The sequence below is a fragment of the Bactrocera tryoni genome, chromosome 1, assembly GCF_016617805.1.
Source record: "Bactrocera tryoni isolate S06 chromosome 1, CSIRO_BtryS06_freeze2, whole genome shotgun sequence".
NCBI classification, from domain to species: domain Eukaryota; kingdom Metazoa; phylum Arthropoda; class Insecta; order Diptera; family Tephritidae; genus Bactrocera; species Bactrocera tryoni.
Window position 1 is genome coordinate 6,268,967 of NC_052499.1, and position 22,501 is coordinate 6,291,467.

At 36.0% G+C, this 22,501-nt stretch overlaps 1 protein-coding gene across 4 annotated transcripts; it reads left to right on the plus strand.

Moving 5' to 3' along the window:
- The first annotated feature begins 966 nt into the window (after positions 1–966).
- Positions 967–21,856, plus strand: LOC120766850 (protein mini spindles). 4 transcript variants are annotated; one of them, XM_040092568.1, is made up of 18 exons: positions 967–1,314; positions 8,123–8,974; positions 9,042–9,152; positions 9,216–9,289; positions 10,650–10,966; positions 11,043–11,930; positions 11,994–13,663; positions 13,917–14,154; positions 14,215–14,792; positions 15,393–15,476; positions 18,204–18,635; positions 19,189–19,378; positions 19,439–19,692; positions 19,751–20,081; positions 20,145–20,321; positions 20,716–20,878; positions 21,223–21,512; positions 21,597–21,856. In XM_040092568.1, exons 2-18 carry the CDS (start codon positions 8,397–8,399, stop codon positions 21,672–21,674), a joined length of 6,453 nt encoding a protein of 2,150 aa, XP_039948502.1. In that variant the 5' UTR covers positions 967–1,314; positions 8,123–8,396; the 3' UTR covers positions 21,675–21,856. The 4 variants fall into 4 exon arrangements, with proteins under 4 accessions (XP_039948502.1, XP_039948501.1, XP_039948503.1 ...); XM_040092567.1 differs by having other exon boundaries at positions 21,223–21,518; positions 21,597–21,689; XM_040092569.1 differs by having other exon boundaries at positions 21,250–21,518; positions 21,597–21,689.
- Positions 21,857–22,501: the final 645 nt, after the last annotated feature.

The following is a 22,501-nucleotide window of genomic DNA, read 5'->3' on the forward strand; positions in this document are numbered from 1 at the left end:
TTAAAATTTTAAGAAGAATATTAGAATTACTGCTGCTCTGATCTAGCTGATCGTTTGTCTTGCAAACGTTGTCGCTTTTTCAGTTTCACGTAAACTTACGAACAATAATACTATTTCACTTTATCAGCTTAATAAATGTAAAGATCAAGTTTGAATAATACATATTTATCACAGACTTTTAATTTTTAAGTATATACTCACATATGTACTATGTACTTCCGTTGCATCTCCGCCGGATGCGCATATCTAGAAGACTGCTGTTGCATCGTTTCTTTTTATTACATCCATATCAATCATTAATAGGTAATTTATACCGCTTCAACTTTGTTATTTCCACAATTTTAGGGGGGTAAAAGTGCAATAAATAATTTGATGAACTTTATTTAGCGCATTTCTATGCTAAAACACTGTTAAAGATTTATCTAAATATAAGATCGTAACCAACCAAGGTTGCCGTATTTCTCAGGCACTTAAGCTGACAGCTTCACAAAAGTGCGCGTTACCGATTATAAGTTAAGTTTGGAACTACCAACACAGAGTAATATTATCAGCAGATTTTTAAATGCTTATTAAATTTTTTGAAATAAAAGTATTCTAAATACAATTTTGTAGTCCACATACTTTTATATTCTAAAATGGCAATATCATCCGTGTTAATTCCGAAGTGCTGCCAATTTATATTAAGTGAGTTAGTTTTGCCGAAGGATATCTATTTGAAACGAAATTGTTATAATTAAATATTTCTAATGCACACAATTTAGCTAATTATCTTACCTTTGTAGCTTATTTCTTCATAACATGAATACATTTATTTTTTTTTCTCAAAAGTAATTTTATTCGAAAACCAAAACAGGCCCAACATTACAACTAAATTCAAAGCAACTCTGTCAACAGAGTGCGACCAAGTTTTAGTGCTCAGAATAGAAGAAAATTCATTTATTGAATAAAACTGAGTAATACAAGATGGACGTAATTTTGTCGTCGTCCAATTACAATTTTTACTTTATTTTTTGTTTGTGAAAGCTATCTGAAATCAATAACATACAACACAATACAAGTAAAAGTTCTAGTAAAAAATTTATAAGTTGAAAATTTGTTGGAAACATATACAGATATACAAAAGCGTGTTTTTCTTGATTAAATTTTTGCATTGCTACGCCTCTGCGGTTTTTTCCAATAGTGTGTACATAGGTGCGCGCGTGTGTGTATTGCAGAAAACGACAGTTTTTTGTTTGGTGAAAAATCGAAGTGTGTTACGCCGCTGCATCTGCATTGGTTGAACGGTTCGCGTTATATATTCCCGTTGTTGAAACGGTGAGTTAACATCCTGCTTTCTTTATATTTTTTTTATTTCAACAATCCTTCTGATAATAATTTTGTCTTATTTATATTATGCATCCTTTTGCATTCTTCAGTTCGTTCTAATTTTCCCCATATCGGTCCATTTTTTAAAGTTGTAACATGTTTTTTTTTTTTGCCTTAACCGAGCTACCTAGCTACAAAGTCGCAGATGTTTACTTTCTCACCGCCGCTCTCATAAAAAATGCAACAAAAACAATACCAATAAACAATAAATGGCAATAATAGCATGTTGAAATTTATAAATTATTCAATTGTAAGCTATAATAATAAAATTGTGCATGGAGTATAACACTCCTATTCAAAGTAATTAAGTGTACTCGGGTGGGGTGTGTTAAAGGTCAATCTCATACAGCAGTTTCTTCACGGATTGAACTAAAGTTTCAACACCATAGCAGAAAATTTGTAAATCCCATTGCTTCATAAGATTTCTTCCCATTTCTTTCTGATTCCTCTATCTTTCCTTTTCAACACTCAAGTTATAATATTTTAGAAATATTACGAATCTTTTTGAATTCCTATTCCTTTCTTATTGTCCTCGGTATCTTAATTTGTTGTGCATAGGTAGCAGAATAGTGAATTCCCTTAGAGCGCTATGGTCGGCGCTGCTCTCATAAAAAAAGAAAACAAAAACAATGCCAGCATTCCGTTAATTCGAAATATAAGAAAAATATTGTGAGAGCAAATTCAGAGACGGAGCCCAAAATAAAGCCAGGGTTGTCTGCGTCACGGTTAAAAGTGCTGCCAAATTAACATTTGATTATATGCAAAAAAGTCTTGCGGTATTTTCGCTAGTTGGCGCTGAAAGCGCGCAGTTCTAGTTTTATTCGTCGCATCGGGTCATGCTATATCTTTTTGGAAAAGTCATTTCATGCGCTAACACGTATTTGATTGATTGTCGTTTCTTTTACGTCGTTCGTGAGTTATAGCGTCGCAAACATGGAGCAAAATAAAGAGAAAATACGGCATATTTTACAGTACTACTACGATAAAGGCAAAAATGCATCTCAAGCCGCCAATGAAATTTATGCAGTTTATGGACCCGATACAGTTTCCATTTCCACCGTACAACGATGGTTTCAACGATTTCGTTCTGGTGTAGAGGTGGTCGAAGATGCGCCACGCTCCGGAAGGCCTGTTGCCGAAAATTGCGATAAAATCGCTGAATTGGTCGAAAGAGACCGGCATAGTAGCAGCCGTAGCATCGGTCAAGAGCTGGGCATGAGTCATCAAACCGTTTTAAACCATTTGAAGAAGCTTGGAGTCACTAAGAAGCTCGATGTATGGGTGCCACAAGAATTGACGCAAAAAAACATCTTTGACCGTATCGACGCATGCGAATCGCTTCTGAATCGCAACAAAATCGACCCGTTTTTGAAGCGTATGGTGATTGGCGATGAAAAGTGGATCACTTACGATAACGTAAGGCGCAAACGGTCGTGGTCGAAAAGCGGTGAAGCGGCCCAGACGGTGGCCAAGCCTGGATTGACGGCCAGGAAGGTTCTTCTGTGTGTTTGGTGGGATTGGCAGGGAATAATCCACTATGAGCTGCTCCCCTATGGCCAAACGCTCAATCCGGACCTGTACTGCCAACAACTGGACCGCTTGAAGGCAGCACTCATGGAGAAGAGGCCATCTTTGATCAACGGAGGCCGAATTGTCTTCCATCATGACAACGCCAGGCCACACACATCTTTAGTGACGCGCCAGAAGCTCCGGGAGCTCGGATGGGAGGTTCTTTTGCATCCACCGTATAGTCCGGATCTCGCACCAAGTGATTACCACCTGTTTCTGTCCATGGCGAACGCGCTTGGTAGTCTGAAGTTGGCCACAAGAGAGTCCTGTGAAAATTGGCTCCCCGAGTTTTTTGCCAATAGGGAAGCGAGCTTCTATGAGAAGGGCATTATGGAGTTGGCATCTCGTTGGGAACGCGTCATCGAACAAAACGGCGCATATTTGACTTGAATCGAATTATTGTAACCAATTTTATGAAAAATTGAAAATTCAATAAAAAAAACTGCAAGACTTTTTTGACAACCTATTGTATAAAAACATCCTTAATAATTTTAAAACATAACAGCATTATGATTAAAATTTACACTTCCGAATAATTTTGATTTTTAGCTAGGAAAGCGGGTATCCATTCCATACTTCTTTAACATTTAAGTTGCGTCAATTTCAATTAAATTTAATACTAAATATTTGTGCGCCCAATTTAAGACCCTCGTTTATTTATTAGTTCAAGGTGTATGAATACTAACCCATTCTTACATTTCCCTATTGCTTTCCGTGGGCTGAATGATTTCATTCAGCAAAATATAAATAAATATGAATAGAGGTCTACCTCTATAGGTACACACACGTTCATACATCATTAATGAGTCAAAGTTTATGTATTTATTTATCATACATACGTCATCTTGTGGATTTTATCCGTTTGTATTCATGTTTGTAAACTGTGCTCTTTCTTATTATTTATTTACAGTTTGTGTCTCTTAGGTATGTTTAAAGTAGTCACATCATTTTATTATAGAAATACATTGTATGTATATTTAAATTTTGGTATGTGGCGTTCCTATGACATTTTTATGTGACAGTACGACAATGGGCGAACTCGGTCCCAATCGGAAATCAATACTTCCTTTAGCCATAATATAATGATTATGAAACTGCCGGGTAACTTTATAGCTCATATTTCGTCCAATATATATATGAGCTACCTTAATCAAATTGAGAGACAAAAAAATTCACATATTCTGCATCATATCAAATGTACATGTAACTTTTGAATAGTTAAGAGAACGAGAGGGAGAAATAAAATGCATGATCGCATGAAATCGTGCAAAAGGTAAATGACCAGACGAAGAGCGCTATATTTACTGCAGACATTTTTATTATAGTGCTTTTTTTCTTTTAAAAGCTAATTTTTAATTGCTTTCGTTGTTTTTGTTTGCTGCCGTTGTTGTCGTAGTGATGGAAGTGGATTTAACCAAAAATTGATAAAACTGTATACAATATTAAATACATATGTATGAATGTTTAGGTATACATTTATGTATATGTAGAATACTAGTTCAGAGGGGAGCTCCATGTATATGAAAAATCGATTTGAACTAAGCATTTTTGGCTCTCGTGACAAAGCGGAAATCTATCAAAATTTACAAATAAATATCGTTGCTATTTTATTAATTTGCTACTGGCATTTTATGACTTATAAGGTAGCAATGACGTGTCAAGCGATGACCAAAGCAATAAACCTACGCCGTGTCATTATTCTATGTTTTACAAAAATCTCTTCGGCTCACTCTACTGCTGCAATATAAATCAATTTCGAAACAAACAAATGTACACTCATACTATTATATCGTAGTGGCCTAATCAGTTGAGTGCCCACATAAGGTAGGACGCCGCTCCCCATACCCTTTGCAGATGTATGTATATATGTATGTATAAGTAAAAAATAAAACAGTTAGTTGGAATATTGAACCTCATAGAGTAGTAGTTGCGGTTCTAATGGTTTTTTTTTTTTTTGTCTATCTGCTTGTTTGTTGACTTGTTTGTCGGGTGTGTTGTGGGTGTTGCTTTGAAATGGGACCTTTGGCACAAAATGATAATTATTTGTTTTGCTTTGCTTTGTAATTTCTCTACATTTTTTGATGCACTCGTGTGATTAAAAACATGTTCCCTACCCCTTCATTTCCCTTCTGCGCTTGTTCGCTTGTCAAAAACACAAAAGACCATAGTATTGCATGCGCCAATCGATGACCATTATGAAGCCAGTAAACTTTCATAACATTTCAGAATGAGAGTAAACCGATTGCCAACGACATTTTTTCACTATTTTGCTGCACAGTTAACTATTTACTCTTATGTATTGGCATTTTTGTACTCATTTTTGACTACTGTATGGTATCTTTGTATATTGGAAAGAAGTCATCAGAAACAGATTTCTTTTTGATTTTCTGTGTTATGTGAGCTTTATTTGACATAATCAGTAGGAATAATATTGTAATGAGCTCTGTTCTCCTGTCCTGTCCAAGTTTCTGTCTAGAGCTGGCTATTAGAAAAGCATTGTTCCACTGTTTCTAGTATTATAAATATTATTAATATATAGAATTTGGCACATGAATACTCGACTTATATTATTAAAAAAAAAAATTAATTAAATAAAACCTTATGTAATTCATGCAAAAAATTAAAAGCTGTTACTTTAGCTTTTATTTTTGCTATTTTTTTAATGAATTTTATTTAAGAAAACCTGTTGGTTTTATTATGTACTTGTCTCTTTAGTACTCGCCACTTGTTTGTTTATTGCAACACTCAAGTGTGCTTGCAACACAAAAATTCCACTCCATAAAATACGACACATTCATGTTTAGTTTAAACTATTTTAAAAGCGATTTCAGTGAACTGCTGCACCGGTGCGCTATTTGTGGTTTTTAGCGCTTGTAAAGCCTCAGAATTCCGATTTCTCATTTTGATATTTTAGTTATTTTTACGACACTGCATTCAAATTGAATTAAATTTGGATTCTTGGCAGTCGCAACTTCAGTAACGCGCTCATAGCCTCAGATACACATTTGTGCTGCTACCGTGCAGATACCTTGCAGGGAAAATCAATCTTTCCTATGTGAATTTAACGATTTTGAACTGGAGCATTTTAATTAAACGTACCGTTCGTCGTATAAGACAATTTGTGATTATTTTAGTGCTTCGTATTAACTTTTAATTATTGAAAATATAAATATATCGAGTTGGTTTTATTTTCGAGGATACCCAAGGGTTATGTTATACAGAGCTGAACCAGTTCCGAAGTAGCGCTCTTCTCTGCAGGGTGTGTTTGAAAATGTGTCTGCATTGGTGTTCCATTTACACTTCGCGAGCCTATTTTTTAGTGTTTTTTCTGCTTTTAGCCGATGCTATGGCTATACCTCTTTATGTATGCAACATATGTACATATATATGCTGTTGCAATTGCATTTTCCCAGATATTTGAAGTTGATGAGGCGTCGTCGTTCTATAATATCTTGAAATGCTTTTAAAAAGCCTGTAAGAAGCATAAATACATACATAAAATTTCTGCAAAAACCTACATACATATATACATACATACATACATACATATGTAAGTATATGTACTATATTAACATGTAAACAAATGCATAGGAAAGTTCTTTGACGCTGCTTAACGGAAAAACTGCAGTATTTGATTATTTTTATTTTTTCTCTTCATGTGAAGAAAATATGAATAGAGATAAAATTATTGGTAAACAACGTTGCCGATTGGATGTATGAAGTTAAAATATTTAATTCAAATGTTACATTTTGTATGTCTTGATTTTAAGTAAAATATGGAAGACAGTTAAAACAAGAAAATAAAAAGCAACATTTTTACAAAGATATAAGTTTATTATAACACAATAAATAGGCTGACAAATTATCCGCTTTATTTTAGAATAACATCTTCGTAATTCGATGCCGTTATAATAGACGCCTCATTTTTGGAAAAGGAAGATTACTGAACTTTCTTCTGTATATTATAGCAAACTAAACTTAAATATATACACGCCAAACCCTGTTATTTTCAAAATATACTCAAGATAAAATTTAACCGGTTAGGTTCAAATAAACTATGCGAACAAACTGAATCGATAAAAAAGAAGATTGGTACAACTTTTTTTATGTTCGTGCAATGTTTGATCGCCATATGTAAAATATTGTGCGTTTGGACATGTTTGTTTACGACGTTAAAAGTTTTTCTGGCGATTTTATATATTGGATCAATGGACTCTTTGAAACGAAATTTTCAGTTTCGAAAGCAGAAAAAAGTCGATGCGACAAATCTTGGAAATAAGGTGGCCCGTTTCGTGTTAAGCAAAAAGTCGGCAAGTCAAACACAATAGACCAATATATTTTTTATTAATTCGCCAAAATATAATGGACAATTAATTGTACGGCGTAGTGCTAACATTTTAGCCAACATTTTTATTTCCTTGGATGTTTAAAGCATTACGGGTACGTAGACCGGAATTTCGTCTTAACCCGACAACTTTTAATCATTTAAGTTGGTTTAAACACAATTTCAGTACATTTCCCTTTATTCAAATTCTTTGACTCAAATAAACCATTGAATATTTTGCATTTGAAATGGCCATAAAATTTATTTATACGTGTAATTAAGCAACCATAACTATTTATATACTACATGCAACAAAAACATGCACGTATTTTTATTAAATACATATATTATATCATCAGATACCGCTTTGGGCAGCCGCTGCATTTATTTATTATAATGCTTCCTTCTTTTTCTACACCTTTACAATTTTCATTTCGTCATTTTCATACCCGTAACTCCGCTGAACCATGAAGGTAATCAATTTCCCAGCGAGGCAGGCCGTTTGGCCGGTCGCAATAACACCCAAATTCGACAGACAACCAATTTAAACGGCAAATACAATGATTCGTGCTAAGATTGGCACATACTCATGCCACACGGTGCACTAAAAGGCAAGACAGCTATCATGCTTCAATGATTTTCAAGTCTTAATTTTGGATTACATTTTTCCTCACTTATTTTCTCATACTTTTTTATTGGACACTCGACAACTACTCGTTCAATTGAAATTCAACTAGTAAAAAGTACGCAAAGTTTAATTTTCATCTTCGTTTTCTATTCCCAATTTTCAATGTACTTCAATTGATTTTTGATTTTTCCATTTAGCAGATTTCTACTAATTTGCTGCTCTCATTCGCATTTCAGACGTTACAACCGAAGCTACAGCGACACTAACAGCGCAACAGAAGACGCTTGAAAACTGCAGAAGCATACACAACAACACAACAAGATTAAGTCACATATCTACTACGCCAACGAAATTCAAAAGAAAAAGTATAAGCTAAATAGCTAACGGCTGAAGTAAAACTACTGAGCCTTGCTCACATCCTTTCTTCATTTTTCACCACATACCTACAAATATATATCACACTTTCATTTCGATCGTGAATCAAATTATTTTCATTGAATAATTAGCAAAATGACTGAGGATACAGAATACAAGAAATTACCTGTAGATGAACGTTGTGTGCACAAATTGTGGAAGGCACGCGTGGATGGTTACGAGGAAGCGGCGAAAATTTTTCGTGAAATTGACGATGAGAAGTCACCGGAATGGATGAAATTTTTGGGTCTCATTAAGAAGATGGTCGTCGATTCAAATGTGGTCGCACAGGAGAAAGGTCTTGAAGCGGCGTTAATATTCGTTGAGAATTGCAGTCAAGCTGGTAAAACGGTGGGTGATGTCATGGCCGGCATTGTGCAAAAATGCATTGCCGCACCGAAAGCGAAAACCAAAGATTTGGCTGTGCAAGTGACGCTCATGTATATTGAGATTGAAAAACATGAGGCCGTCATTGAGGAACTCGTCAAGGGCATGGAACATAAAAATCCAAAAATTGTTGCCGCTTGTGTTGCGGCCACAACATTGGCGCTGCGCGATTTCGGCAACAAAGTAGTGAGCGTAAAGCCGCTAATTAAGAAACTAGCACCGCTAATGAGCGATCGTGACAAAACTGTCCGCGACGAGGGCAAACAACTGGCCGTCGAAATATATCGGTGAGTGTGGCAAGTCGTACACTTTTAATTTTGGCTTTTTGATTTAACTACGATTTTAAATTTTCAGCTGGATTGGCGCCGCAATGAAACCACAAATCACCACATTGCCGCAGGTCACGCTTAAAGAACTCGAAGATGAATTCGACAAACTCAAGGGAGAAAAGGCTGAACCGTCAAGGTATTATTCACGTTTTGCTATTTTGCTCTTGTAGTTATGTAATTTGTATTTATTTTCGTGCAGATATTTGAAGTCACAACAAGAGAAACAACAGCAAATATCTGCTGCTGCTGCCGAGCAGGAGGAAGCAGGAGATGGTAAATATTAATATTTTAGTTAGAAATTTGGGGCTATTCTCTTATTTATTCGAAATCGATGCCTCTTCCATACATTCATTAGGTTCAAGGGTGCAGAGAAGGGCATGTAGAGTTATTTATCACTTATATAGTATATGTTCTCCATTGTTATGGATAATATTCCAGGTGGAGTAAGATTAGTAAACAAAGTAGTGATATTCATATATCTCTCAGGGAACAAATCAAAGATAGATAGGTGACCAACGTGGTCTAGAGATTTTTCGTAAACGAATTAAAAAAATACATTAAACTTTTCTGAGGAAGATTCGTAATCTGGAAGTTCTTTGCCGGATAGAAATTCAGTCAGTCTCCGTTCAGTAGGCCAGGCCAACTTTTATTTTAAGAATTATGTTGTTATCTTCTCTAATATTAAATTGCCTATAGGGTCAACAGCATCAAGGTATTTTTTGTCAACCATCATGGTAATTAATTTTATCTTAATTTTATTTATTTTTTAATTTCTTATATAAAACAATAATAAAAAAAGTTTGTTTCCAACTGTTTCCATCTCCAAGTCTCTAATATATGTATAAAATATAAAAGACAATCGAGAATGAAAATTTACAAATTTATTTCCATTTTCTAGTGTTATTTTGCTTTGGATTACATAGAATTTGGGATTTGAGAAAATGTAATACTTTTGCAGGAATATTTGTATATTCTTTTAGCCAAAAATTTGCATTTCCTTGATGTTATATTTTATAGAAGTTAATGAAGAGAAAAACAAATATAATTTAATGATAATTCATACCATATATTTACATCTATAAATATTTCGAAAATACCCCTATAACTTTTCAGGTAATTACTTTTTTGTGTTACATACCAAAAATATAGTAATTGATGGAAATTTTTTTTCTGGATCATTAGCCCTCTATTCACACATACACCATTTCCCATAAGAAATTCTTGAGTCTTTATATTCTTCCGCTTTTCGCGCACCCACCCAAATGAGCTCAGCATTAAGAATAATATTAGGCAAAGTGATTTAGGAAATTCGATATTTGCGTTTATCGCAATTATTGAGATCTAACGTTGTTTTTGTTTTGATATTCCTATGCGATAAATATGCACCGCTTTTAATGCTTTTGGATTGTTTTAATTGCCACTTTGTCACGCCACATTGGGTATGACGGCGATTTCGTATGCTAAAGAAAATCATATACGTGCTCCAGACACACCCTCTAACCGTCATTTTCACACCTTTATTTATTGCTTTGCGTTTTTGACTAATTTCATAAGACATATTTTGCTAAACTTTGTTTTTGTTGTTTTTTTTTTTTTTTTGTTGTTTTTTTTTTTTTTTGTTTTTTTTTTTTAGATGAAGATGGTGAGGGTGAAGAATGCATTGATCCAATGGACCTCATCGATCCTGTTGATATACTCTCGAAGATGCCCAAAGATTTCTACGAAAAGTTGGAGGAGAAGAAATGGACTTTACGTAAGGAGTCATTGGAAGCGCTCGAAAAACTTTTGACCGAGAATCCCAAATTGGAGAGTGGCGAGTACGGAGTGTTAGTGAACACACTCAAAAAGGTCATCACCAAGGATAGCAATGTTGTCTTGGTGGCAATGGCCGGCAAGAGCTTAGCGATGTTAGCCAATGGATTGGGCAAACGTTTCGGAACCTATGCTATGGTAAGTCACGTTGTATAAAATATGTGTATGAATTCGGAGAATGTTAAATGTTAATTATATTTGAAACATTGCTTAGGCCTGCGTTCCGTCACTTTTGGAAAAGTTCAAAGAGAAGAAAGCCAACGTTGTCGCCGCACTACGTGAGTCCATGGATGCGATCTATCCCTCCACGAATCTGGAAGCGATGCAGGAATGCATTGTAGAATCGTTGGGAAATAAAAATCCCAGCGTTAAATCTGAAACGGCTTTCTTCCTAGCACGTGCCTTTGCACGCACGCAACCAACCGCAATCAACAAGAAACTACTAAAATTGCTTGTTACCACACTGATTAAGACACTAAATGAACCTGATCCTACAGTACGTGACGCCTCAGCCGAAGCACTGGGCACACTTCTTAAGCTGATGGGTGATAAGTCCGTTGGGCCCTTCTTAGTAGAGGTGGATGCGCTGAAGATGGCCAAAATCAAAGAATGTCAGGAGAAAGCTGAGATTAAAGTGAAGGTGGTGGGCGTCAAAAAGGAGCGCCCCGCTACAGCGCCGGCATCGAAAACTTCAGTTGCAGCGGCATCGTCAGCTGGTAATGTGGCTTCCGGGGCATCTTCGCGTAGTGGCTCTACCGAACCGAAACCAGTGTCACGTCCCGCCACCGCAGGCAACAAAAAGCCAGTAGCTAAACGCGCTGCAGGAGGTGGCGGTGCAGGTGGTGGCGCACCTCTTGCCAAATCCGCCAGTAGCGCTAAAGTGCTCACCACTGAGCGTGAAATGTCACTAGAGGAAGTTCAAGCTAAGGCTGAGGAATTGTTACCGGCCGATGTGCTAGCCGGTTTGATTGACTCAAACTGGAAGAACCGTTTGGCAGCGTGCGAGAATGTATTGCAAATTATTGGAGATTTCGACGCTAAGCAATCGGGCGTATCACAGGTACTCGTGCGTACGATTAGCGCACGCAAACCGGGCTTGAAGGTAATATTGAAATTTTATAATCATTATTTTTACAGTTAGTAATGTCTTCTGTTTGGCTTGCAGGAGATGAACTTCCAAGTGCTAAAGCATAAACTTGACATTATACGCATTGTGGCCGAAACCTATCCTCTAACAACAATCACAATCGATTTGGTTGTTAATGAAGTGACAGAGAAATTGGCTGACATTAAAAATGGCTCCACCGCGGCTGATGTGTTGACCGCCTTTGCTGAAGCTACCAAACTGGAGCATATAGTTGGACGTGTACTAACTTTCGCTTTCGAGCAGAAATCGCCGAAAGTGCAGTCCGAAGCATTGAATTGGGTGAGCAAAGCCATACTGGAGTTTGGTTTTCAAATACAACCCAAACTGCTGCTGGATGACGTACGTAAGGCGGTGCAAAGCACAAATCCTACAGTGCGCAGTGCCGCTATCGGTCTACTCGGCACGATGTCCATGTACATGGGTAGCACGCTAATGATGTTCTTCGAAAGTGAGAAACCTGCATTGAAGTCACAAATACAAACCGAGATGGACAAAAATGCTGGTGAAAAGCCACCGAAACCGGTGCGGGGCGTTAAGAAGGCGGCTGCCAGCGCCAGCAGTGCCGCTGGCTCCGGTTATGCGGACGATGACGCAGGCGAAGAAGATGAGCCCCAAGAGCAAATGAATTTGGCTGATATGTTACCACGCATCGACATTGCACCACAAATCACGGAGACACTGCTGAAAGAGATGTCCGACAAGGACTGGAAGACACGCAATGAGGGTCTCAATAAACTACAAACTATTATAAGCGAAGCCAGGTTGATTAAACCAACAATTGGTGATTTAGCGCCAGCACTGGCGTTACGCCTTGTCGACTCGAATGCAAAAATCGCACAAACCGCCATGTCCATCTGTGAACAGCTCGCTAATGCCATGGGTCCGAGTTGTAAGAGTCATGTGCGCACACTTTTCCCCGGTTTCTTACATGCACTCGGCGATAATAAGGCCGCCGTACGCGCTGCCGCTTTGAATTGCATCAACAGTTTTGGCGAAAAAGGTGGCTACAAAGAATTCTTCGAAAGTGAAATGATTGCCGATGCGCTGAAAACCGGCTCACCGGCTCTTAAATCCGAACTGTGGGGTTGGTTAGCCGAGCGTTTGCCACAAATGCCTCCCAAATCCATACCGAAAGAGGAGTTAACCTCGATGGTACCGCATTTGTATGCGCACATCTGTGATCGCAATGTGGATGTGCGCAAGAATGCCAATGAGGCGGTGTTGGGCATAATGATACATTTAGGTTTCGAGAATATGGTAAAAGCGTTGGATAAACAGAAACCGGCATCTAAAAAGGATATACAAGCAGCATTAGACAAAGCACGTCCAAATTTGCCGGTGAAACCGTTACCTAAGGGCAAACAGCAGGCACCGATTGAAGAGCCAGCAAAGAAGACAGTACGCGGCGGTGGCGCGCAGAAAAATGCTGCTACCAAGGGTGGCGCAGCAGGTGCGGGGGATAAGGCTGGCGGTTCGTCGCGTAAGAAAGACGAAGACGTCGACACGTCACCACTATTGGCGGTGAATAATTCTAAAAATCAACGTTTGATTGACGAGCAGAAAATGCGGGTATTGAAGTGGACATTCACAACGCCACGAGAGGAATTTATTGAGCTGCTGCGCGAGCAAATGACTACGGCCAATGTTAACAAAGGACTAATGGCCAACATGTTTCACGACGACTTTAGGTGAGTATCCAAGCGATAGAAGACGATAAATGTTAAAGATAACGAAAATAAGATATTAAAAACTATATGTACATATAATTTTAAAAAATAATATTGAGGTTATGTTTATATACAAGTATCTAAAAATTCGAATTTTATTAATACTACCATTTCCTTAATATTTAATACGTTATTAACTTTGGTGTTGAATGTTCTCATTTCACTAATTCGTTGTTTCAATAAGATATTTTTAACCAGCAATTCATTTATTCAGGTACCATTTGAAAGTTATCGAGGCTTTGAACGAAGATTTGCCCAACAACAGCAAAGCATTAGTCTGTAATCTGGATTTAATACTGAAATGGCTGTCCTTGCGTTTTTACGATACAAATCCTTCAGTTTTGCTGAAGGGCCTCGAGTATCTTAACCAAGTTTTCCAGACATTGGTCGATATGGAGTACATACTGGCAGAGAATGAGGGCAGCGCATTCATACCACATTTGCTCCTGAAGGTAAACACTAAATTTTTAATATTAATTTTTCTTATAATTCTTATATAACATAATCTGTAGCTCGGCGATCCCAAAGATGCTGTACGCGTTGGTGTACGCTCCCTGCTACGCCAAATCCTGCTCGTCTATCCCTACACAAAAGTATTTGCGTACGTTATGGATGGTCTCAAGTCTAAGAATGCGCGTCAGCGTACCGAATGCTTGGATGAGCTCGGCTATTTGATTGAAAACTATGGGCTAACCGTATGCCAGCCATCGCAACAGGTGGCATTGAAAGAGATAGCACGACACATTTCCGATCGTGATAATTCGGTGCGTAATGCAGCATTGAATTCAGTTGTACAAGCATATTTCTTAGCTGGCGAAAAGGTATACAAACTGATTGGACAACTAAATGAAAAAGATCTGTCCATGTTGGATGAACGTATAAAGCGCGCCAAAAAGACGCGCAAGCCCACAACAGTTGCAGCAGATACGACGACAGCGGTGGGAGCCGGCGGTGCAGGTGGCGTCGGTGGTGGTGCTAAATCGAGCGCACACGTGGTGCAACAGGATAGCATTGAAATCGAGGAACCCACAACAAATGGCGACTACGATGAGCTACCGCCACCCGACGAGCAGCCAATGCCGGCAGCAAGGTGAGTGCTGTGGCTGTGAAGTGTATTTAAAAGACAGTACGTCTACGTCAATTTCGCCGAGAAGAGGTGTAGTGAACATAACCTAAAAAGTGAAAAACAAATTAATTAACGACCGTGCAAATGTGTATATTTGTGTGTGTAGTCTTACATGTAAATAGTAGCAACGTTGTTTGGCTTATGTGAACGTCTGAACAATGCAGGCGCAGTCCAAATTAATGCATTGACATTGTTCGTTATTAATATTTTTCACTTTTGTACAAAATTCTACTTGAAAATTCGATATAATACTCGAAACGTTTGCCTATAATTTTATATTTGGACAATTAAATGCTTAATGTATAACTACTAAATCTAAACCGAATCATTGTACGAAAAACGAAATTGTTTACTAAATTGTATATTTCTCTTAATTATTGTAGTGCAGATCTTCTTCCTCGTTTTGCTAATCCCCATATGTTTTTTGAACATTTTTTAATTTCTTCACATTTTATTGCTCTGCTGCTCTCTAACATAACTGAGAAAACAAAACAAGCCAACTAAGAAAAGAAAGCATAACAATAGCAATAACAAGGATTAATCTTTTAATTTTCACCTCCTTAGTGTGCAATTGCAAACGAATGCGTATGAAGCAAATGCCAGTACGGATGAAAAAGACAAGCGCGCCTCTTCGCTCATAAGACAAGCGTAATTCCCCTTTTTAACATTTTCTACTTTTATTATTTATTTTTTAACTATTTTTATTTTAAGTTGCTTTTTTTTATTCCTATCCGCTGCTTTTTATTTTCTTTGCATTTTCATACTAAAATGTTTGTGTGTGGCATTTAGTGGATTTTTATTTTCGGAATCTTATGCAAATTAACCGTCACCCATTATAGTAACAAAATTGTGTTTGTGTGTGTGTTATTAAATGTTTGACTCTCGAATACATGTACATATGTATGTATATATAATAAGCCATTCATAATTAAAAGAAAAAATATATTTTCATATTCTAATTTTTCATAGGCTTTATTTTAGTAAAAATAATTGCAAAAGAGTGCGTAATGTGCGAGCCTATTGTATTAATTTGTTCCAAGCCTTATAATCTGTTGCCACCATTGTCCCAAATATTTGATGTTCATATTTAAATGTTGATTTTTTTTTATTAAATTATATAGTATATGTATATTAAAAAACATATTTAAATAAGTTTTAAATTTAAATTTCGCCAGTGTAACTACTGCAGCTGTTTTCTTTCACTTCTCTTTTAAAAGTACCTCGAGAAACATAATTCTTAAATAAAAACAAATTACAAAATCTTAAAATTTAAATTGTAAGGTTTTAATAACTTTTAACTTTTTATTATATTTATGTATGAGTATAAACAATTTACTAATCGACTCAATTAAAAGTTGAAATGTCGCAACAGCAATTAAGAACTTCTTTCATTATCCAAAAATATAAATGCTTTTGCAATGAATAGAAACTAAACTTGATTTTGCAGCTTCAAACCGTTTTTTTTTTCGTCTTCTAAGGTCAATAATTTCGATCGCTGCACCTTAACTTGATTTAGGTTGCCATGGTTTGTGACTATATAATTTTATCGATTATAAAAATTCACTGTTATTTCCATTACAAAGATAAGGTTATCGTCCTTATTGATGTACATACATATATACAGATGCTTAAGCCTGCAAGTCGAAAAATTGTTTTTAGATTGAAAAACTTGGCTTTTTTATTTATGCATTTTTTCTTTTAATTTTATTTTTTTGTTTTTTAAATTTTTTTTATTGTTTTTTAATTTTTTTTTTATTGTTTTTTTAATTTTTTTTATTGTTTTAAGATTTTTTCTTAATATTTTTATTTTTTGATATTTTTAATTTTATTTATTTGTTTTGGATTTTATTTTATTTTTATTATAATATTTTTAGCTCCTTGTAATTTTTTTTATTGAACTCTCTTAATATAAATATTCAGTTGCTTCTTGTTATTGTCGCCATACCTCACCACGTATGTAGATATTGATATGACAGCTGTAATTTATTTAATATGTTTCGCTTATTATATTAATTTAGTCACACTTTAATTCATTTACATATATAGATAAGTGTTTTATTGATATTTCAGTAAAATCTTTTTATTAGTAATTGTTAATTTTTATGTCCAATTTCTTATCATTTATATTTTGTTTTTCTAATATTATTTTATTTTTTTCTAATATTATTTTTATTTTTTCTAATATTATTTTTTATTTTTTCTAATATTATTTTATTTTTTCTAATATTATTTTTATTTTTTTTTTCTAATATTATTTTTATTTTTTTTTCTAATATTATTTCACGTTTTTAGTTGTTTTGCTTATTTAATTTATGTTTTCTTTTTTTCATCTTTTGCTTCATCATAAATCACATATTTGTATTTAGTTTCATTGTTTGTTACTGTCGATCGTTGTCCGCTTGTATTTTTGGCGTCTTTCGCGTTTTCGTTTGTTCCGCTTGCATTACACTCATCAAATATTTACTAAAAAAAAAACAAATCATAACAGCAAAGTCTTGGCACTAAAAAATAAATATTGAAATTTGAAAGAAAATATTGAAATGTTTTTCAAAAGCTGTTTCATGTTTTCATTGTAAAGTAAGACGTAATCTAATTCCTTAAATGCATAAGAAAGCATAAATATAAAAATAAAATAACACATAAACTGAGGCTTTTCTGAAAAATTCATTGCAGCTTATGAAGTGGTCGTATAACATATTTGCCATTATTGTAATAAAATACTTTCGTAAATAAAAATAATAATTTCTGCTCGATATTAGTTAGTTTGGTTAAAACTTAATAACAAAAAAGAATATAAAAATAAAATGTTGCATTATTTAGCTAAACGGAATTTATAATCTGTTCAAAATTGAAAGCATGAAAAAGTTGAACAATATTTTTCAGATATTAAGTTTTTGTTATTACTGAAATGAACTTCATTCGATTTTTCTCCACCATTTTGTTAAGTCTTGCGAACAAAATGCAAATATTTAGTTATTCAAATTAATTTAAACCAGTTTTTCGTTTCATAGTTTTTCGAAAATATTATAAGAATTAAAAAACAAACAATCAAAAATCAAGCTTAATTAATCAACTATACATTTTTGAAAATCTGTGTATACTACTTTCGAAAAGCATTTCAATATCCGCATTAAATCACAATTCCACGTGTAAATATACATTTACATATGTACATATGCAACTGCATACACAATCAGCGGTCGTGTGTACATGCCCCTCCTTCGCTCTTCTGTCCGTCCAATGCATTACACCCAACAAAAATTGCATTTGCTGGTATTTAACGCACTTAGTTCTTAATGAATATATAAAATATTAAACAATTAACTGTAATTACATATTATCTTCTGTTTATCACCTCTTCAACAACGCCTGTAGGACATTCGATCAACCGCCATCAACCCAGTATCTATATCAACAGCCCAAAACGAGTGGTCCTTTTGGTTTGGATCCCGATGTAATAGCGGAAATCGAAAAAGGTTGGGTGCGCGTCGATCAAATGCAGCTGGTGGTGCTGCCACCAGTCGATGTGTCACTACTGCATGAGCCCATCAAAGTAATACCGACACGTGACAATGTAAAATATCCAGAGGAGAAATTCCAGCAATTAATTTCGCGTTCGCATTATATGCAACAGGGTGTCCTTAGTACACCGCCGCCAGCGTCAGCGATTGCAGCCAGTGGCGGTTGTGCATCGCCGTATATGAGCCCTCAGCAGCATATTCATCACCAACAGCAACTGAATGAAACTGGTTATGGTGGCGGTGGCCTCGGTTGTGGCAGTAGTGGCAGTATGCATCCATCGGCTAAGTAAGTGTTTTTTGCTCGGCAGAAATGCCAGCATCTCATGTTTAGTTTAGGGTTTGTATTTATTTACTCTGAGCAGTGCATACTAAGTTTGCCACGATGGTTTTTACACCCAGAAGGAAACGTCGGATAGCACTAATTGATCAGCATGAAGACCTGAGTCCGTTTGTTTGTCCGTCCGTCTATCCATCTGTTTTTCTGTACGCATGCGAACTAGTCCCTCGGGTTTTGAGATATCGATCTGAAATTTGCACGCGTTCTGTTCTCTCCAAAGAAACTGCTCATTAGTCGGCACCGCCAATATCGGACCACTATAGCATATAGCTGTCATACAAACTCAACGAACGGAATCAAGTGCTTGTATGGAAAACATTTTATTTGAAATTTTTCGAGAAACTTTGCATGGGATATTTCCCAAGGTAAACTGTCCCATCCGATCATGTTCTTGTAAAGAATCTTTTGTATTTGTGAAGGGTATTATAGCTTCGGTGCAAACGAAGTTTTGAAGAAAAACTTAGTTATCTTTGTTTATTCATTATTTATCTAATTTTCGCAGCCTTGTTGATGTCCTCCCCAAGCATGATCCTCAACTAATTAAAATGATCAAGTCAATAAGCAGCGTGGATACCCTTAAAGCACGCGCTGCCATCAGTGAACTTGCCGAGATTATCGACTCACCAGAAAAGCAGGCTGTACTCCGCGATTATGAAGAAATTTTCATACAAAATGTATTGGCACAGTTCAAAGTATGTCGTAAATTTCATAATTCATATTCCATAAGCTAACCATTTCTGTTTTCCATGCAGAATCTTTCGCAGGTGCCGATCACCGAGTCTTTGGTTGTGTACCAACCGTTACTATCCATACTCTACTCGTTTTTCCACTCCAAAACGTTGGGTAAAACGCTGAGTGTTGCCTGCATCAAGAATTTAATGTCAGCGCTGCTAAATCTCATGGCCGATCAGAAGCTGAATACCGGCGATGATGGTCAATATAATAAAGTTATCAACGGCATTTGCTTGAAGGTGTTGGATAAAGCGAATTTCACGAATTTAAACTGGTATGTTAAAACGTTATTTGCTATGGAAAGTTTATCATTAATCTCTCAACTTTTTCAGCGCATTAATCCGTCTGTTGCGCGAAACCTGCCCGGTAGCTGGCTTGCCGAAATTCACCGATCTGCTGATGAAATGTATTTGGCGAAATGTGAAAATGTTACCCGAACGCACCAATGAACTGAATTATGATGCCGTTATATTGGAGGTGCACGAATTTATGTTGGCTTTGCCAAGCAGCTGGTGGCAAACTCGTCCATCCGACACACCGTTGCGCACGGTCAAGACGATCATTCACAATATGGCCAAAGTGAAAGGCAATGCCATATTGAATCATCTCAATCAGATACCTACCCACTCAGAGCTACATACCTATTTGATAAAAATATTGAAGGTGCCTAACGTTGAACAAATAAAGAAATTATCGTTTATTTGAATCGTCTGTTTTCTCTTTTAGAATTTGGCTAAGGAGGGTCACATACCGAGCGCCTCACCACAACGTTCCGCCTCAGCTAAGGATATGCATGGCAAACGCATCTCGAATCAAACGCATGAGACAATGTCACAGATTTTCAAACTAATCTCAGATAAGGAAACAAAACAACAAGGACTACTAAAGCTCTACGAGTTTAAGGTGGGTTTAAAAAGCTTGATCATATATTGTAGCTTATCTGCACTTAAGTATGTAGGCTTCTTTCTATTTGAGTAATTTTTTTTGGGAATGATAAAAAAAACTCAATTGTTTTTAAGCAAATTATTACAAGGCTGCCATCAGTTTGGAAAATTTTATTTATAAAAAGAAAAAAATTAACTTCGGCTGCACCGTAGCTAAATTATCCTTCACATGTGCATTTCTTATAACAACCTGAAAACGTCCGCCCAACGGTTTGCATCCAACAAAATCAGTTAGCTTTTTAGCCCCATTATGTATTTTATGACGATCTTTGTTTGGGTTTTGATCGGCACTTGAAGTTTCTTGAGAAAAAAAAACCAAAAAAAATCATATTTCATATTTAATTTTCTTGTAGGTACAAAATTCCGAAATTGACTTGACAACGTTCCTCAAAGGCGCCAGTCCCAGCTTTCAAAAGTACATTGAAGATGGTTTGGCCGACATCGAACGCGCTGTTGCACAGTCTGGTGGTGCGGGTGACGGCTTACAGCGTGCACAAAATGGGGATAATCGTGTAGGTAAGTAAAAAGCCGCAAAGATACGAAAATATTCGAATTACAGCTGAATTAAAAAAGTTGGGCAATGGTATTTGGCTGCTATTTTATGTTTAAAATTTGCCTTTCTTCTATAATTTAACTCTACTAACAACCTGGAGCTTCTGTTATATTCAAATAAAGCGACAAAATTTGTTCACATAACACTTTTGTAATTTTTGCATATACCACACACAACCTCAAAACCACCACGAAATAAAAATAAAAACGTATATAATGAAAAAAAAATTCCAACAATTATCACATGCGACACAATACTTTCCACCACCAACACATTCCACGCTAAAAAATTGTGTTGATTTGCGCAGCCTCATCACGTTATTCTTATCTGACAGATGCCAATTTCCAGTACCAAACAACAACGGCTAGCGGTTTGGGCAACAGTAGTGGTGGCAGCGCGGCCGGTGCCAGAACCGCGGATCCAGACTTTTGGATGGATCGCTTGAATCACCTCATCTCGAAGGCGAATCTCGGTCGCAACGCAGACGGCATGAGCGGCACGCACACAATGCTCATGGACAATAAAGAGGCAGATGAAAATCTCAATTTGAACTCTATGAATGCGCAGCAAAAGATGTCTTCACTCATACGAAGAGATGTGAGTGTAAGTGCAATTCCCTTTTTATAATTTTTCACTGGAAGGAATTCTGTATTTTATCTGACCAATTGTTTACTTTCATAGAAGCCGGAATTATCGCAGAATCGCCTGCAGCACCTACAAGCCAAACTAGCGGCGTTCAAGAAGGAAAACCACGCATAGATTAACATGACATCATGAATGTGGAACTCAACTGCAGGTATACGTGGGCTTTCATAGCTTAGTGTGATGGACGGAGGAACTAACTTAATTTTGATAGAGGTGAAAATATATACTAAATAATAATCGAACAACAACAAGCTTTGTAGTATTGTAGCGCCGAAAATATACAACAACAACAAAAACAAACGCCGAAAGAAGTAGGCAACGCGTTGCCTGTGTAAAACTTAAAAACCGAAAGAAATGCGCTAAAACATATTTGAATGAACCAATAACTCACTACAAGCGTGGCAGCAACATATATACAAAAGCAAAAACAAAAAAGAAGGTATAAGTTAAATTTTCATAAGATTTAGCATTATATATGTATATCTATATATATACTTAACATAATCGTAAGTGAGTTTGGCTGCAAGGCGTAAATTACAACAAAATAGCAGTGTGAAACAACAAAAACAAGAAAGCAAGACAAATGAGCAAAATTAAGTATGGCTGCAACAAAAGTACTAATAATTATATACTACTAACAAACCATTACCTTTAATTACAACACAGACACACACACAAAGACACTCATACACATACATACATACATCAAAACACACTCATACACCTGGTATTTATGCTAAATATACATTTTACTATATATTCTTAAATTATTACCAAAACTGATATAAAAAACTAAAAAACAAAAACCAATGAAGTTGAAACTGCAAAATAAAATTAATTTTGAATCGGTTAATATATACATAAAATACCAATAAAAAGAATGAATTTATGCATGTCGATCGGATAATGTTAGTTTAATAACAGTAAAGCAAATGCAAAGA